Below are 18,928 nucleotides of genomic sequence, written 5' to 3' on the forward strand. Positions count from 1 at the left end.
AGTGACATCAGAGCTTACTTCTGGAATTGTTTGTGCCAAGGAAACTGTACGTACCAATGCTGAACGTTAAAATCTATTTATTATTGTTTAGATCCAACAAAAGGCGGGGCTGTTGAAAAATTCATGTGTGAAGTGAAAACTATACGTTACTGGATTAGGTACAACTGTCAGCTCCAACAAGAGACAGAGCTGTAACCTAGCAGCTTCAATGCATTGTGTGAGGTTGGCTAGTAGCACTCCACTAGAAAGAATTGAGGGTGGAACTTTGAGAAATACTCAAAATACCAAAGCTGGAGCTGGGTATCAAATCTCTGTTCTGAGAGGCCATGGGTATTGAGACTCTGTGCCCAGAGGTACTCTAGGAACCAAGGCTCTCTCAGGTACTGAGACTATAGGACCACACCTCTCCATACCAAGATGGACTCCAGGTACTGATGCTAGAACTTGGTAGTCAGTCCTATTTGAAGTCCCATGCTCCTGGCATCAGTCAGTATCATTGAAAGAATTGATAGGTAGATCCTCATGGCCAGCTGAAACCAATCCTTCAGGTAAGATGGTCAACGAGACATGATCAAGGCCAGAGTAGCAATTGAGCGAGGTAGACCCACATCCCACACCTGAAGGTTCAGAACTGTACCCAAGGAAGCTATATGCAAGCCCTTAGGTTGAACATCTGCCGTTGTGGGGGCTGTACACTTGTAGGGGCTGAATCTTTGTAGGCTATTATAAAAGCATTGGGAGATGAATGCTTAAAACCAGAGAGAGGTTATATCCAAGTGGAGGAATCTAAGGAAATATTTTCCATTTTTACTTCTTCTTCATCATCATCATCATTATTAATGCAATGACATTTCCTGAGGTGTTGCCACTGTGAAGGTCAAAAGAGAAATGACCAGGAATGCAAGGAGTGTGTACATGGAGGATAAGGGCAGAGCTCTTGCCAAGACTCTAGTCTAGCTTTAGACATTTCCCTGAATGGAACTCAGTGTAGCTGCAAGACCCATATGTCAAACTGAATAGAGACCATGAAGCACATTAAGTTGAAAACAATTTATAAAATGGGATAATTCCACAAATGGCACCCTAATCTCCTTGAAGAGTGCAATATAATGAAACAAAAGAAACCATTAAAAGACACAAATCACAGGTGTTGTATCAGATTCTTTTGTCAGAAAAAAATTGATACTCATGATGGGCAGAATCATGGTAGCCTTGCCTCTCATCTCATGCATAAGACACAAATATGCTGATATGAAGGGGGCGCTATATCACCCCCACTCAGTTTTCTAGAAAGCTCTGCTCTATGATCCCATAAGCACAGAACACAAAAATCAGATTTACCTCATAAACTGATCTTCTTGCTTCCATAAGCCTAGTTACAAATAATTCACTGTCATCCAACATCCTTGACATCCTGTTCTTATGCTCAAGGGCCTTTTCACGTTCCACCTGCATAGTTGTGATCTGTCACATAAGTAAACCCAAGTCAGTACTACTGATATGCATAATTTGTTCCAAACGTCGCGTGCGTGCATGTGTGTGTGTATACTAGCACCCAGGCCTCTTTTCCTAGGCTTATTCAGATGCCAATGTCATGAAATTTAACAGACCAACTGCACACTGTAGAAAACACCAGCAAGTCTATTATTTGTTACACAAAAGTATGCGGAAAATTAGCTTGTGTACAAAAGCTATACAAAGCCTTTGATCACCTTTCTTCCTGGCTTTCATGGTTCCTAAATAAACAAATAAAACGACTCTAGCAATTACAGAACTGCAAAAACTATATAGCATCCAAACGGATTAATTTATCATGCTTGGCATAGTTTACATAATTTATTCTAGTCAGAAGACTTGCATTCTGTGATGGCAAAATTTGTAGGTCTAGCATAGATTGAGACTTCCTGATTGCAGCATATCCAAACATAATTTATTCTTCACCACTTACGTGACAATATTTTTTGCAATCAAATAAGATTAATAATTCTGTCTATTGGGGCAAAGTAAATTTCTACAAACTAATGGAGTGAGTGTGATATCAAGTTATGTATGTAATTAATTTATAACCTAAAAAATCTAAAAAATGGTATCTCAAACTTTGGAACCTAGGGTGCTTTTCAGTAGCTATAGTTTTTGACTTCTCTCAAAAAACCTCACCCTTTCTTCTTCTTGCTGTTCCCAAAGGTCCATATCTCTGATTCTTTGCTCTTCATAGGCACTCTTAATCAGTGGAATTTCTTCTAAGCGTTTTGCTCTTTCAAAATGGTCAATCTAAATACAAGATGAAATGTTTATTGCTCAGGTTAAGTGAAAAACTGTAATAGACGCTGTTCCTTCCATCTATTTCCAATGTCTAACAGCACTGTCTTTTTCTTATACCTTCTTCTCCTGATTCTTCAAGCGCTCTTGTAGTTCCTTCTTTTCTTTTTCTAGCTGTTCAACCTGTTTTGCCATAATGAAGTCTGGGTCCAATTCTTCAAGATCCTACAATGAGACATTAAATAAAGAAAAAAGAAAAGAAAGCACATCACTGTGTTTTAAATGCCAGCAACTTGTCACGTAGCTCCAATACTTATTTTACTCTTTGTTCTTTAATGCATTGGTTCAAATATTTCAATGGTAAGAAATTAACTGCATTCATTCCAATCAAGTTGTGGGGATGTCATTGTTAGGAAGCTTAATTCATGAAAGATGGAGGTGCTGTTATTTGGTGGTTTATTTGGGATTGCACTTTCTCTGAAAGATGAGGTTTACAGTTTAGGATTACCATGAAATCTCGCCTTGGCCATGGATGCCCAAGTAGAATTTGTGGCTTGAAGTAAATTTCTCCAATTTAGGATTGGTATGCCACCTGTGACCACTCTTAGAGGTTAGCCTGGCCACTGTTTATCTGTGTTCCGATAACAATCGGGGTTTTATTGTATTGTGTTGTATATGGAGCTGCCTTTGAACACTTCAACTGGTTCAGAATATAGCAGCTAGATTTTTAACTGGGACCTACTATTCTGAACATATTTTGCCAGTGTTAAAAGATCACTGGCTTCCAAGGTGCAATGAAGTGCTGATTTTAATCTATAAATCTTTATATGGCTTGAGACTACAGTACCTGAATGATTTTCTCCCATGTGACATTCCACTCTCCTTGAGACCCTGCTCCAGGTGCCTCTGCCCTCTGAGGTTAAACAGGTTGCAACCAACCTTTTGTATAGAAGTCCCCCACTTTCTTGACTCAGAGTTTTCAGTAAAGGAAGAGGAATTTCTCTCCTATAAGCTGAATTCTTGCAGAAAGCACCTGCATCACCACCACAGAGAACTTGGGCGTGGAAAGAAATGACTTGGTCATTTCTCTCTTCCTCCCCAAAACCAATGCATGGGAAAGAAGACACACAATTTCTACGTGTAAAGCTTTTCCAGACAGCATAATAAGTGCCTTCATACTGCTGCCATCTATAAAAGCCCTTCGAAAGAAAGAGAAGCCATCCCTCATTGAAAGGAAAGGTGGTTTCTCTGACATCCCTCTGGGCTTTTGCATCCAGCCCACAAGCCAGAGGTTCCCCACTATTGCCTTAGAATGTGCAGGCGGACCAGCTTCATTTGCAAGAGCTTCATATGCTCTGCAAACATGATTTCAGTGAATAGTAAAAAAAAAAAGAGTAAGTTATCAGAGGAAAACACCAAATTTCTTACTTCAATATCAATATCTTTGAAGGCCTTGGCACCCAGCTCAGTCTTCTTGATCTGCTCCAAACGTTCACGAACAGTTTTCTTTTTAATCTGCTCATGTTCCTGCAGAATACGCTCCTTTTCTCGCTCTTTGGCTTCCTGACGCAATCTCTCTTCTTCAGCTTTGCGAACCTTTTGGAGCTCAGCTTCACGCTGCTCCAACTCTTCTTTCTCACGCTGAATGTTCAAGCTCTCAAGACGTTCCTTCCTTTCCTCAATAGTCTGACGGCGAGCAAGGATACGCTGGTGTTCTTTCTTTGAATTTTTTAAGTAAGCTGTAACAGCCAGCTGATGTTGTTCTTCCTTCTCTAGCTGAGTAAAAAGTAAAGATACAACAAAATTCCCGTTAAAAAATGCCAGCAGAGAAAAACACTGCTGAATTCCACACAATTACTGATGCAGTTTATGTATATGTGTGTTGTTTATACAGTTGCCTATTAAATACCTAAGGATACCTAAGAGAGCGCCTTCTCCTTTACCAACCTGCCCGGTCACTGAGGTCTTCAGAGGGCATGCTCCTGGTGGTTCCACATGGACCTGTGGCCCGAATGGAATCCACCAGGAGAACAGCCTTTAGTGTAGTGGCCCCACCTCTGTGGAACTCTCTGCCCCTGGAGGTCAGGCAGGCACCAACACTAGGCTGCTTCTGGCACCTCCTGAAAACATCTCTTTCAAGAAGCCTTCCCCAATTGGCTAGCCACTGTTTTTCTGACACCTTTGTTTTTAGATCGAAATTTTTTAATTTGCATCATTATTATTATTATTATTATTTCCCGCCTTTTCCCCAGTACTGGGACTCAAGGCAGTTTACAAAATTAAAACATGTACAATTAAAACATATAAATATAAATTACTAAAGTTAAAATAGAATTAAACCTACAGTAAAATTAAAAACATGTTAAATTTATTTTTAAAAAACGGTAACAGATTAAAAGGGGGGGGGAATCCAATACATTAACACAAGTCCAGTATAGTTCCAAAAGCCTGCTGAAACAAAAAAGTTTTGCCTGACTCCAAAACTGTAGCACAGAGAGCGCCTGCCTAGCCTCCCTGGGAAGGGAGTTCCAGAGCCTTGGAGCAGCCACTGAAAAGGCCCTCTCCCGCGTACCCATCAGGCGTGCCTGGGATGTTGGTGGAACTAAGAGAAAGGCCTCCCCAGAAGATCTCAGAGCACGGGCAGGCTCATATGGGAGAATACAGTCTTTCAGATAACCTGGACCCGAACTTTTTAAAACTTCATTCTTTTACTGTTTATATCTATGTTCACTGCTCTGAAATCTGTATTAGATAATTGAACAGTATATAAATGTTGTAAATAAAATAAATAAATATTATAATTGATTCAATCCATCACATATTTACATACTTGAATAAATATCCTAGAACAAAACAAAACAAAATTAAGCCACCTAGACAAGTATTTCTAGGGTTAGAGCATCTTAAAGGTATGGCATTCTAAGAAATAGGAATACACTGCAATAAATCTGTTAGGTCAAATTCCACTATACAATGCAAGTATTTGATGGGGAGGAATTTCTATGTATCCAAGTTCTACCTTTTAAAACTATGAGATTTTAAATCTTTTACACATACGCACCCAGCAAAACAACCCCAAATACCTCACTAATTAGAAGGAGCAATGAACAGAGGTGTCATTTCCTTCATTTTCCTGTAATTATTTACTATGTAGCATTAATTGCAGCTCATTCTCATCAGATTACATACACTGAAATACCACAAAAATACTTTTTATCAAGGCAAACCCAAAAAATGAGCACGTGCACACACTTTCATTTATCCGAACAGTTTTTCGTTTAAGGTAGAAACTGCCATGTCAGATATGTAACTAAACTGCCAAGTTGAAGAGAAGAGTTATTGTAAGCAATAAAGTATGAATATGTTACAATCAGTCTTGATTTATTTACAATTGGTATTTCCCCCTAAAAGTTGTACACAGGATGGTCTTTATAATCATAAGGTTAAAATTTTCCTCAGCATTTTTCTTTTCCTCCAAGATCCTATTTACAGTACAATCCTATATCTACTCAGAAGTAAGTACTATTGCATCCAATGGAACTTACTCCTGAGTAATTGGGTATAAGACTACAGCCTTAATCAGCTAAAATTACACCTAAAGGGAGAAAGAGGCTACAGTGCTGTCCTAGTGCTTTGCTGACTGCAGATCTTGCGAGATCTCCTTGCCTAATGTTCCCCTCCCAAATACTTCACTACTTAGAAGTGGCAATAAATGGGGCTGCCATGATTGAAGAGGAAACTCTGGCATATGTTCCGCTGATTATTACTAGTTAACTATACTATTGTTTGCAAGATACATTCCCTGTACCGAGCAGACTTCAACATAGAGCAATAGAACTCTTGAACAACTATTGTCCATTATATCTGAAGAAATTACAGGAAAAATAAAAAAGACAATGAAGATATGAAGGGTGAGAACAAAATAGAATACATGCTGACTATTACAGACACTGCTAGAAAAGTAAATTAAATACTCAGGTATAATGCTCTACCTGCAGTGTAATGGATGGTAAAAGTATTTATTTACTACAGTTCAATACCACTCAGCTATTCCAATAGGTTCAAATAAACATGAAATTGCACCCCAAAGTTTTTAAACCTATGCAGCTACCCATCACTCTTTTACTTGCTCGTTTGTCCATATCTACTCTCACCTTGTAAAAATTGCTATAATTCAACATCAGGAGAATCAAATGTAAATTGGAGGAAGGAGAGAAAAGACTTAAGTAATGAGTGGGCACACCAATGTTTCCCAAGAAGCATCAATATTGTTTAAAAAGCATACCTAAAACGTTCAACTTACCAATAGGTGAGGCGGCTTAATCACTTCAAGAGCCTTTGCAAGGGCAGCTGACATAGCTGTCAACTGGTTCCTGATCTGCTCTGATGGCATACTTTGCAGCTGAGGTCCAAGAGGAGCATCTTCCCGTGTGCAATAGTTCAAATCTGACCCAAAACTCAGAGTTCGAGTGGTATGATCAATGCGAACCTATTAAAATGGAAGATAAAATAATTCAGATATTTATTCAGTGCTGGTTTTGACCTATACAGCTTTTCACAGTGTAGGACCTCAGTATCTGATGGCATGCATCCTCCTATATGTGCCTACTCATGCGCTAAATCAAGGATGGGGAATCTTTTTTGGCCCGAGGGTCAAACCTGATGTGGGCAAACATGTCAGGTGCTGCATATTAGCAATGGGTGGGAACACATCCAAAAAGTGAGTGACAACAATGGGTTTCAGTTGGGGAGGGGTGATTTTTCAAGGGGGGTGCAGCATCAGAAAGGGGGAAAGTAGCCCTTCCCTCCTCAGTAGTGCCGACCCCATCGTCCCTTCATTACAATCACTTTTTAAAAACCTCCACTGGCACCAATGGGAAATCAGACATAATTCAGTTTTGCTTGGGGTGAGAGAGCTTACAATCTTTTTTTAATACAAGTACGTATAAAACTGTAATATTTTAAAAATCTGCTACCTGATTAATCAGAAGCACATTTTAACTGATTAATTTAAATTGATTAAGCAACTAAATGTTGCAGTCCTACTACCTAACAATATTGTGAGAAAGCTCGCTTTTGTATCCCAAGAGTCAACTACTCTGTAAGAAAATAATTAAGTTTCTACAGTTAAGGCAGGGGTGGACAACCTTTGTGGCCATGAGGCTGTATGTGATACTGGCTCAGGGCCAGCCCTGCCTATACGCACACACAATCTTTATAAAGATCTCTGTGGGAAGAAGTTGAGAGCAAACATGGTGGGAAAACAGCAGGGGGAGGGAATCCAGTGGCAGTGGGTCAAGGTACCAATGGAGGGGCCCTGTGAATCTGTGTGTGGCAGCCGGGGCCGCTGATTGTGCACACCTAAGTAAAGAAAAAAAATGTTGGACTTGCTACGATAAAGTTCATTCTCTTTAATGGATAGAGGGTATTCTAGAATGGGTGACTCCTCTCATTTAGGGATACTCCCTTCCACTGAAGGAGAATGTGTTAGAACTCCTTATTTGGAATACAAAGATATAAAGTGGCTGTCATGTTTTGAATGAGCACATTTTAATCTGAACACTCAGATTTACCTGTTTAAAACATCTGGAACTTTTGTACCATACTTACTTGCAAATCGCAATGTCTGGCTGCATCTACTATTGCACGTTCCAGTTGGAAAGCATCAACAAAAGGAACCAGAGTAGTCAGGCGAGAAAATTCGATGCTTTGATAAATTTGGGCCACCTGCGTAACATATGAATATTGAAATCTTTCCAATCGATCATTACAACACTATACAGGCATTTGTTTTTTTAAGAGCTTAATCAACTTAGTCAAGAGCTTAGCCATCAACAAAAAAACATTCACATGTAAAGGAACACTTAAGATTTGCTGTCAGCATTTATTCAAAAGAAATGTTCGCTCTCCTGAGCAACAACTCTGTATGAAGGAGACTGGCAGCAATCACTAAATAGAACAAAGCTGCTAATTAGCCTTCAGCTATCCTTTAGCACATGAGAAATAACACTGCTTACTAATGCAAAGCAAGCAGGTCAATGAGATGTGCATTAGAAGAACACAAAAGACCAATACATTGAACATGCCCAGCATAGGGAATGCATACATGATTTAAAAGCTAGAGATACCTTATGCTCAACTCCAAATGTAGGCAATGCTTCTTAGTCTCTTACAACTTGCCCAGAATACAACAAAAAAGTAGCTTACTACAGTTGTAGGCTTTTATTGTTTTATGTGATGTGTCACACAACTATCACAAACAAGGCAGGGAGAGTAGAATTGGGGCGGCAATCCCTCCCTCCATTATGCACATTCACTGTATCATTTGCACAGTTCCTTCATATGTGCACTAACTGTACACACCATTGGGAACCACACTTCTGCAGTCACATGTAGGTCAAAGGGTTCCTCAAAGCACCCACACTTCCCCCTACATGTGTTCACTTATGCATATTACAAATCTGCCTCACACCTTTTCTTCTGCTGCCCCCAATCTGTGGAATGGCCTGCCAGAGGAGATTCGTCAGCTTAATACTCTCTCTGAGCTTAAGACAGCCGTACAGACTAGTCTCTTCCGGCAGACCTACCCAGATAAATTTTAAACCTAAGAATTTTAAGATGCTGTGATTGTTATTTTAATATTGTATTGGTTTGATATGCTCTTTTAACTAATTTTATGTATTATATTTTATTTAGTGTTGTTCCCTGCCTCGATCCAGAGGGAGAGGCGGGTAATAAATTTATTATTATTATTATTAGCAGTTTGCCAGTTATTAATTGATGACTTTTTTATATATTACCACATGTGGAATGGCGCTTTCATGATTACTTCCAGACTATTCTTTGGTAAAAACTACACCTTTTGGTCATGTTAGGGTAGACTGTGTGGTCACATAACACGTTAGTGACAGTTCCCTAAGTCTCTAATGAAACAGAAATTACACTTTTATTGCATCACTGTCTCAAGAATAGGCAAACTTTTTGAAGTTGAAGGTTACATTGCATTGTGGAAAAGTGGTTGGGTTCCCATACTAATGGCAGACAGAGCCAAAACTCAAAGTGGGTAAGACCATGCTTTTCTTTCTCTGCACCATTTTTCCTCCTCTTCACCACCCATCCATTCACAAATCCACAAAGCATGTAACACTATCCATCCATCCATCCTCTCTCTCTCTCTCTCTCTCTCTCTCTCTCTCTCTCATACATACATACACACACACACACACACACACTCATTTCTCTCAACTCTCATCTATCCATTCTATCAGTAATCTGGCATATGACTCCAGGGTCTTCCTCAAAGATTCCCTGGATCTGCCTGCCCACCAGAAATTTTTCCTCTTAGTGGTAGCTGTGGCATATGAAACAGAAGCATGAAGGTTTGGAGGGCATCACCTATAGCATCATGCCAAATGGAACTGCACTGCTCAAGCAGTTATGCATGTGCCTCCCTTCACCTTGGTGCTACATGATTTGCTTTAATCACATGAAGTCAAAGATATTACTGGAAGTAATAAGGGACAACCACGCTGCTTATGTTATGTATAAACTGGGAGCCAGAGATAGCTATTAGATATTCCAGTAATTGGCAATATGAAGATTAGTTTAATTAATCTCTTGAGTTCAAACAAGAAACACAAGTCCAGGAGTTACTGTATTCAGCTACAATTAAAATTAGGATAACCCTTAGATCTTTAGCAAACTGGTCCCTCAAAGATTTGAGACACAGGAACAGAAAATTCTCAAAGCACTTTAATGGTTCACTGATTTAGGAATTCAGGAAAATTCACTCCAACAATACATCTACCTTGAAGATTTTGTTTTGCAACCATACCTGCTGAAGCAGTCTGAGAATGGTGTTGTTTTGCAGATGAGGGATATATAATTGCAGTTCGGGTTCCTTTTCAGATTGGTCTCTTACCCAGTTTAAAACCTGTACAGAATCAGTTAAGAGACTGTAAAGCAGCAGGGCTAGTTCAGACAGTACATTTTTGTCAAACAGTATCATTTTTCTCAGCACAGTGTACTGTCCCATTCTTCTCAAGAGTACACTCACAAGATCTACAGTAACATATGTCAAAAATGTGTAAATCTTAGCCAGCACAACCTTTGCAGTATCAGAGAGATATTTTTCAATCATGAGAACGCCTACAGCCAAGAACTTCTGGCACAATGTGCTACACAGTTCCTCATATGACTGTCTCCTCAGGAATACAGAGGAAGGCTCATGCAAATGAACATTACTACAATATAAGGAAGCTCTTAAACTTTTTCAACATAAGGTATTTCCAAGTCCAATATACTCTTCCATGTTCATAGTAGGCCAGAAAAGCATTCTTTAGTTCAATCAATAGTGTTTTTCTTTTAATCTTCCAGAAAGTGTATGTCAAGTTAAATTTTGTTTGAAGGTGACTGACAGTGGTGACCATGTTTGCCACACTGCTAATTTACCTTCACCTATTATCTAGCACATCAGAAATATCTTTGTTCTTACACGTGTTAAGAAAAAGACAATAAAATGTGCTTCACTCTGTACAACTGAGAGGAATTACTCCCATATGTCAACTAGGGGTACACTCCTGAATATTCCTGCACTGCAAGAAGCGGTTATTCCATTTTGTGGCTGCACAATACCATCTCAATCAGCCACTTAAAAATCAAACTCAGGAGCTTATTCTTGCCGTTTTCCTTTCTACGGCACTTTTACCAGTACAAAGAAGAAGAGCTAAAATGTAATTTTGTGAACAGACAAGTGTTTTAATTTGTAATATTTATAAGAATGCAACATTTTCATCCAGTTATAAACAGATTGTAATGCCAATTACAGTGAAATAAAATAATGCATTAAAAGAGAAACACATAAACAGGAGAACTAGCATTTCAAAAACAGCTTTTGTAGTAAAAAAGTTTGTATCATTCCCACACTAATTAAGATAAGCTCCAGGCATGATAAACTTAAGAGGCGGCAGTACAAAACAAAGTAAGGAACAGTGGCAATGCTTTACAGAATGATCAAGATAGGCTACAATACTTTTTGAAAGTAATAGCTCTTCCTCAAAATTTTTTAGCACTTACCTTGCATACACGGCCACATAACTTCAGTGGATGAAAATCTACTTCAAGCCAATTATAAAGTTCCTTTACATCTGGGACAACATGCTGTACTACATTGAATCTCACCTATGAAACATAACGAATTTTTAAATAACAATTTGAACAAGCTGTAACACTAATCATTCAACTTAATAGATTTGCTTAAATTCAAAAAACATTCATAATTCAAAATAATCAAAATATGACATATACCTGGTTCAAATATCACAGTGGCAAATTGTGGGTTGACAAAAGATAGGTTAACTCTGGGATGTTTAACCCATAATAAATCACAAGTGTTCAAGTTTGGACATCATGCTAACAATCTACGAAAGGGGCATACTTCTCAACATGCCTAGAATGTCACATTTACAAGCTAATTAACACATTTCTAAGACATCTTTTAAACCACTCAAAGCCCTTATTTAATATACCTACAACAAATAAAACATAAAATAGTAATATAAATATAAAATCAATGTTCTTAAACTATACGCACAAACCCCTCTAAAATTAACAGTACTAAAAATTATCAGGATAGTGATTAATAAAATGGGGACACAAATTATATAGGAAAGCAAGTCCAAAGTCATTCCATGTAGATCTAGGTCAGAGGTGGGTAACACACGCCCCCCACTGAAATCTGCTGCAGTGGCAGTAGTACAGCTCATGGGGGCGGGGGGGGGAGGTCCAGGAGGTGGAAAGAATTCCAGTTGCTGCTACAACTGGCACCTAGACTGGATTTTAGAGACAAAACATCTGTAAGGAAATGAACAAAACTTTTAGCTTTCATTAGTACTATGTATTGTAAATTTCATTCTAAACTTATTCTCTGAGTTTTACTAAAGTTCCTTTCAACAAGGATGCAAACGTCTTTTGATGTTTTGTCCTAAGTTTATTGTGGGGGGGGGAGCATAGTTATACTGTTTTTATTATAAAACAAGGATGACCACCATGTAAAAATAATTTATGAAATGTTACTTACCATATCATTAATGAGAGAAATTCGGGTAGGTGGGGCTTGGAGGCCCAATAGTGTTGCCAATCGCCGCTGCTTTTCAACAATTATGCCATCCATGTCCAGAAGCCGAGCAATGTCAGTTCGTTCAGGAGTTATTGGAATTGAAAGAGTGGCCAAAAGGACTCTTGTTGACATCCTACAGACCAACGATTGGAAGAAAGGAACCTGGAATACTATCCCTTTGTTCGCTTTTAAACAGTTAAATCCTCCCCCCCCATTCCAAATGCTAAAATGGTCTATTTAGAAGGTTTAAATGCCCAACTGCTACTTGAAATATACTATTAATACTACTTCAAAATCAAAACAAAACCTCCCAAACCATAAGTTTTCTCACCTCTGCATCTCTTCCTGTGTGAGATTCTTTCGCATTTCCCTTGAAAGGTGGTAAAGACGATGAAGTGTGGATGCATGAAAGAGTGCATTTCCTGATTTCCAGAAGACAGTTGAAACTTTATGATAATAGTTTGCCATCAGCTGGGGCTTTGGTGGTTTTTTGGACAAGGAGAATAATCCATGTATATCCTCCACAGCTTTGAAGGCTTCCTGAAAACATTGCACAATGCAATATAATATAGATATATTTAATACACATCATACCAAGTTGTCAGCCTAAGCACATTTAACTAGAAACCCTTAATAATAAATTGTACATGTATTGTTACATATATTGTCCTCCAAGCTAACTCTACAGCTCAGTTCAGACGTGTTTTTCAATGATGGTTTTAGAACACAGTGGAGTTTTACACCACCATTAAGAAATGTGTTGTCTGGTGGGAAAACTCCACACAACGGTGAAGGATTTTTTTGGAAAACACTCCATGAAAAATATCCACGCTGTCCAGAGGAGAGTTCCTGCACAACCATTGTGTTGTGTGGAGGGCTTCATGGAGTTTTCCGTTGCGTTGACTTTTCCCACTAGCAACAGAATTCCCTGGCAAGAGAGGCAAAAGGAACGAGTTCCGCTCTAGGAGAGCCATGGGGATTGTTTTTTTGCAGCAATGGCTGATGGTATACTATCGGGAGGACCAGAGGAGGAGAGAGGGCAGAGGAACTATCAATCAAATGTCATGATGGATTTCACTCAACTCCACAGTACCCCACAGCCACACAATGATGGAGTTAGAACATGTTGTGAGGGGAGTACCTCCTAAAATCTCAACCGTTGAGTTTTCACACTGCATTAACAAATGTGCTGTCTGAACTGAACCTACATCTGTGCAGCTACATCTCTTAAAACATGAAACAGAATTTAAAGTTTAATGGGTTTAATCCAAGTGGACAACTGCTCTCACAACAGGAGATTCCCTTCTCCTCTCCCCTACACCCCCTAAATCTGCTATGGAGGATCTCTTAACCCACTGAAGTTATTTGGTGGGGAGGGTGCAGGAACATGCAGGAAAAATCAGAATTGCCAGCAACATCTATTCCATTGGTAGAAGGACACTATTGGATGCAACCCAATGAATGTGAAGAGTGAAGACTAAAGGAAAAGATCAGTGCCTCCATATCTGGTAAGTACACACCTGCCACAGTTCCATGCTGATAGCACTGTCCAACTGTACAAGCCTGGTCTCCAAGTGCATCGACTGGCTCTCTGGATTATTGAGATTAATGGCTGTACTTTGATTGTGATGACGCTGGATCTGACCCAAATGCATTCTTAAGTTGTCACAGAGTTTGCGAAACTCAGCCTTACGTGTATATTGTAAGCAGAACTTGAAAGCTGCAAAATTAAATTGTTCCAAATATTTTGTTTCAGGAGTTAAAGACACAATTTAACTCATGCTAAAAGTATATATTAAGCCCCAAAATATCTTTAAAGCATCAATCATCTTATTCTTAGAAAAACAAGTACTACTTCGGATCAGTTCCTAAATAAAAGGCCAGGTATTACTTGAATTGTTCCTTTAAAATATATGCTTTAATTAAAACTGTGAAGATTTCTAGTTTGCTTTTTTAAAAATTGCTCTTCCTTCCATTTGTCAAAAATTGGCAATCAATAAGAAATCCCAAAAAATTTTAATCTGTTGCTTTTAGAGGCTGCATAAGTCTCAAAATAATTTGTATTTTACCTTGTTGCGCAATATCATGGTAGAGCCGCTCCACTCTAGAATTGTTTCTGAGAAGGTCCAAACACTGCCTGTATGATTCCCATAGAAACTTAACCCAGGGAGTCAAAAGTAACCGATCAGTACGATCCTGAGTATCTTCCCCACTTACAGCACTTAGGAGAACACTACAGTCAAGAAACAAACAAACAAAAAGAATATTTTATTCTATATAATTTCTCACAATGCCCTCACCTGCCAAGATTCGTAGAAAGCAGCACAATAAAATGCTAATGACAAACTACAGCATAGTTTGAAAGAATCTTTCAAGGTCAAGGGAGTGCATTTTTTGTTTTTAGCCAGCTATGGACTTGCCACCTCATTCCAAGTTGAAATATGGCCTGACTGAGCCAGGTACAACCCCAGAAAAAAAATCTACTTGGTAAAGGTTTGCGTATGATAGGCCCCAAGATCGTAAATTGGGGCCATTTTTCACTAAGAACACTTAATATAGATGAAATTAAACCTCATGCAATAAGATCATAGCTCAGCCTCCTACCTTTCTGGAGTCTGAATATTATCCAAGTCTTCTATATCTAGCACCATCTGCTGGGACTCTTCTTTAGCAGCTTCAGTTTTTTCTTCTGCTAGTTTTAAATAAGCCCGAACTACATCCTCCAAGGACTTGATATTAACCTATATCAAAATTGAAACAGCTTAAGTTGCTTTTCTTAGACATGAGGGGAAAGAATTTATATAGGAGAATCAAACTATGATAGCAAAATATAGCAGAGTATAGCAAGTAAATAATTCCCAATACGCCTGAGAACAAAAGAGTTTTTCTTCTACTGTTAAGATTTCAGAGGAACTGAATTGTTTTAGGAATGAATTATTATGCTGAACATGTCTAAAAGGTGAATCCTACCAAGCTGTTTTATTGACGAGTTCCATATAAATTAAGGAACCAACAAGTACATTTTTCCAGAACATCTATAAATATTAAACATATTAAAATGCTGATTTTTAATTTCCTACTTTTCGACGCTCATTACCTGCTGGCAGATATTCTTGTACTGGTATAACCCTTCCTTTGCAAGGTGGCTCTTGCGGAGGTCCACACATAGCTCCAAGTACTTGAGCATAATTGGCTCGTGGATCTTTTGCCATGTTCGGTGTTTTTTACTTTTCATAACATCGTAGAGAACATCAAGAGCAGGTTGCTTCTTCCCAACCTCAAGAAATTCTGGAAAAACACACACACTGCCATTAAACATTCACTCCCAGAAAAAACAAGAAGTTACTTTTGTGTAAAGAAATATCTTTAGTGAAACAGGAAAGAGTGGATATAATCAAGATTTGGTTTAAAAACAGCCACTTTACAGGCTACTTACGGAAAACAAGAATCACTTCCAGGCAAACAGGCTGAGCAACTTTTGAAAATGTGGAAAGTATTTTTTTTCTGGATTTTGATGCCACAAATTACTGACATAGGCGTGTATAAGCAAACCGTTAAGTAACCTTTTTGGGCTAATAGATTTTTTTGAACTTGTCCCCAAATTCACAAGAAGATAAAATGACCTCAGGAAGCTAATGGACAATTAACTCCTGCAACGTTTAAGTTGCATAAATTCCTCCCTATCTTAGCATAGGGCCCCCTATTCCAACACATGGGGATTGAATGTGAACCATGTTGAATCTCTTTGCAACCTTGGAATTAGCTCAATTTCTGGCAGATTGAACAAGAATTCAAACACGGAGTGACTTCCAAGCGGCCTATATTTCGATGTCTTTTCAGTCTGAGCTATTCATAATTTGGGGCTTGGGGATCTCAGGCTGGGCATTATCTCACTCTCCTTCTCATTCCCTACTCTTTTTGATACGCAATCCTTTGCAATCCAAGTTCAGACTAGAAGTCTAAAACATTAGGAAAATTGAACAATTGTTTAAAAATGCTAGCCTGAACTCAAAGGGGTCATTTTTTAAAAAAAAGGGGGGGGATTATACCAGGTATGATACTTCTTTTATCCTATGAATCAACCATTGTTGCAAGATCTAAGGCCTTAGCTAGACCTAAGGTTTATCCCGGGATCGTCCCATGGTCATCCTTTTTCATGTAAATGACACACAGGCTATCCTGGGAGCAGGCAGGGATGATCCCGGGATAAACCTTAGGTCTAGCTAAGGCCTAAGTCTCTAGCAAAATAGATCAAGGAATATGAAATGCTTAAAAGTTATTTGTAAGATAGTATAGCTTTCGTTTCCTTTTATAAAAGAAAGTAAAGGTTGTAACAAAGTAAGACAAAGAGTTTTTGTTACGCAAATGTTTAAGAATATGGTGGAAAGTGATGCAATTTGTAGCAATTTGTAAAAAAATTAAGTTTTCAACTGCTAAATATTTATGACTCTACCAACTAAAAAGGGTCATTTGGGATGCAATCCTATGCATGTTTAGACAGAAAAAATGCCCTACAACTCCCAGCATTCCCCAGCCAACCAGCTATAGGACTTTTTCTCTGTCTAAACATGTACAGGATTGTGCCCTTACTTTCCAGTTAAGAAAAAAACCATTTTGCTAATAACTACCATCCTTTGCTTATAGAGAATTGTTCCAGTATGATCCTATGCATGTTGATTAAAAAGTCAGTGATTAACTTTCAAGTCAACGCACACAGTATATCAGCAATATAGCTTTCATGATTATTATATTTATCTGTTATTCTAAGGAGCTTCTGGTTCTATCGTCTCCACCACCTCACCATTCTAACTGCACAACAACCCTGAAAGGTACCTAAGGCTGAGAGATAGGTACTGCCCCCGCCCCAAAAAGCTTTACATCTAGGTACAGAATTGAACTTTGGTTTCCAAAGTCCTAGTTCAACATTCGAACCACTACAACTATGCTGGCTCTCAGAATCTCACACCGCATACTAACATAATAGTCCTATATATGTCAACTCAGACATAAACCCCATTGGGTTTCATAGTGGGTAAAAGATAGCACTTTAAATCATCCTGATTACAAGAAAACTATTCTTGTACACTCTCAGAGGAAGACAGACAGAAATTTTGAATCCTTTCTAAACAGATATAATTTTGCAATGCAAAAGGCATGTTCGCTCCAAAACCAAAGGTTTTGAATTTTGCTTTTCAGTTATATACAGGTCATAATTATTTGAAAACGAATGTTAGATCTAGACTTAGTCATACTTAGAGTAGACCCAATGAAACCAATGGGACCTGTCAATTATTTCAATGGCGTATTCGAGGCCCAAGTGAAGATTCAACTCAATGTGAATATTATTATCATTATTAAATGGAAACCTATACAGGTTGCCTTACTTTAAAAATACTTAAATACATGTTGGTACAGCATGCTTGGCAAAAAAATACATGAATTTCAAAATAGGAAATATGATTTGAATAAACAGGTATTTTTTCTTGATTTAAATCAATTTTCCAATTTTAAAATTCATATATGTCCTTATAAAGATACTTGTTCAAAAGATTCTTGGGTCCACAATTACTATTCACCATTTCTAGGTTAGTACCATTTTGTATTCAAAGCAATTAAGAGCGCAATCCTATCAGTTGCTCTATCAATAAACAGAGGGCTGTGTGTATCCAAAGCCCTTCCAGAAAGAGCCAAGCAGGCTCCTATGATTTTCCTCCAATTTTGTTGTTCAGGTTTGATGGACCCCTTGGCCTACCTAGCTTGCCCTGTCTAGTTCCAGTGGGCAGGGGCGGTTGATGGGAGAGGCTTCTGGATTTTGTTAATCCACTCCTTTCCTTCCCAACGGAACACACCCTTTCCACCCTCCCCAACTGTTGGGGCCTCAAAAAGAGGAGCCACAGATAGGAGCAGGCAGAGATTCACAATTGAATCTCCTCCTCCATACCCATAGCTCTTGCCTATGGCTGTGGAGAATTGCAGCACCCTATGGTGGCGCAGACGCTATCTAGGGTCATAGCTTTACTCTGTCTCTGTGTTTAAAATTCTGTCAACATGCAGAAGTATCTCGTAGTCAGGAATGGATAACATATTGTCACCTTGATGTTGTTAGATTTCAACTCCTTATCTTCCCTGACTATCGACCATGCTGGCTGGGACTGATGGTAGTTGTAGCTGAAGGCCACAGTTTCTCTACCCCTTCCTAGATGTTAAGAGAAGGGAAGGGGAAACTTTCAGGGTAAAGTACTCCCCGCCACACCTGGGGAATTCTTTCCAATAAAAACCTGTAAATGTGGGGGAATAATGGGGAAAAGCCTCCTATGAGACATATTCTCTTTTGGAATGAGTAAAATGCTTTAACAGAAGCTTTTACTCACTCAAAATGTGCAGATTGATATTTTTATATCAAACAAACTACAGCATTACAGGATAATTCCTGTGTACTATAGAGTTCATATTGTTATAAAGTTTAACTTGATATCCCCATATACTTTTTAGGCCTTAATATTGTGGCTGTATAGGCTAGTTTATGTCTAAATAATACACTTTCTTTTGACT

General features: G+C 38.6%; 1 protein-coding gene and 2 non-coding genes across 4 annotated transcripts in view; all 3 read right to left on the reverse strand.

Moving 5' to 3' along the window:
• EIF3A (eukaryotic translation initiation factor 3 subunit A) overlaps positions 1 to 18,928 on the reverse strand; it is a 35,028-nt gene that overhangs the window by 13,689 nt on the left and 2,411 nt on the right. The window contains exons 2-15 of one of the 2 annotated variants that reach the window (XM_063132718.1): positions 15,474 to 15,664; positions 14,981 to 15,117; positions 14,446 to 14,609; positions 13,897 to 14,096; positions 12,708 to 12,916; positions 12,338 to 12,509; positions 11,335 to 11,439; positions 10,094 to 10,192; positions 7,870 to 7,986; positions 6,563 to 6,748; positions 3,688 to 4,035; positions 2,380 to 2,484; positions 2,158 to 2,271; positions 1,342 to 1,464 (exon numbers count right to left, since the gene is read on the reverse strand). In XM_063132718.1, coding sequence (XP_062988788.1) covers positions 1,342 to 1,464; positions 2,158 to 2,271; positions 2,380 to 2,484; positions 3,688 to 4,035; positions 6,563 to 6,748; positions 7,870 to 7,986; positions 10,094 to 10,192; positions 11,335 to 11,439; positions 12,338 to 12,509; positions 12,708 to 12,916; positions 13,897 to 14,096; positions 14,446 to 14,609; positions 14,981 to 15,117; positions 15,474 to 15,664 — 2,270 coding nt within the window. Of the gene's footprint in view, positions 1 to 1,341; positions 1,465 to 2,157; positions 2,272 to 2,379; positions 2,485 to 3,687; positions 4,036 to 6,558; positions 6,749 to 7,869; positions 7,987 to 10,093; positions 10,193 to 11,334; positions 11,440 to 12,337; positions 12,510 to 12,707; positions 12,917 to 13,896; positions 14,097 to 14,445; positions 14,610 to 14,980; positions 15,118 to 15,473; positions 15,665 to 18,928 lie in introns of both variants that reach the window. The other variant, XM_063132719.1, reaches the window with a different exon arrangement.
• LOC134403216 (small nucleolar RNA SNORA19) lies at positions 8,180 to 8,310 on the reverse strand. The gene has a single exon (XR_010025755.1). It is a non-coding gene; the product is annotated as a small nucleolar RNA SNORA19 (small nucleolar RNA).
• On the reverse strand, positions 10,656 to 10,785 carry LOC134403217 (small nucleolar RNA SNORA19). The gene has a single exon (XR_010025756.1). It is a non-coding gene; the product is annotated as a small nucleolar RNA SNORA19 (small nucleolar RNA).

The sequence above is a fragment of the Elgaria multicarinata genome, chromosome 8 (genome assembly GCF_023053635.1).
Source record: "Elgaria multicarinata webbii isolate HBS135686 ecotype San Diego chromosome 8, rElgMul1.1.pri, whole genome shotgun sequence".
Lineage (NCBI taxonomy): Eukaryota > Metazoa > Chordata > Lepidosauria > Squamata > Anguidae > Elgaria > Elgaria multicarinata.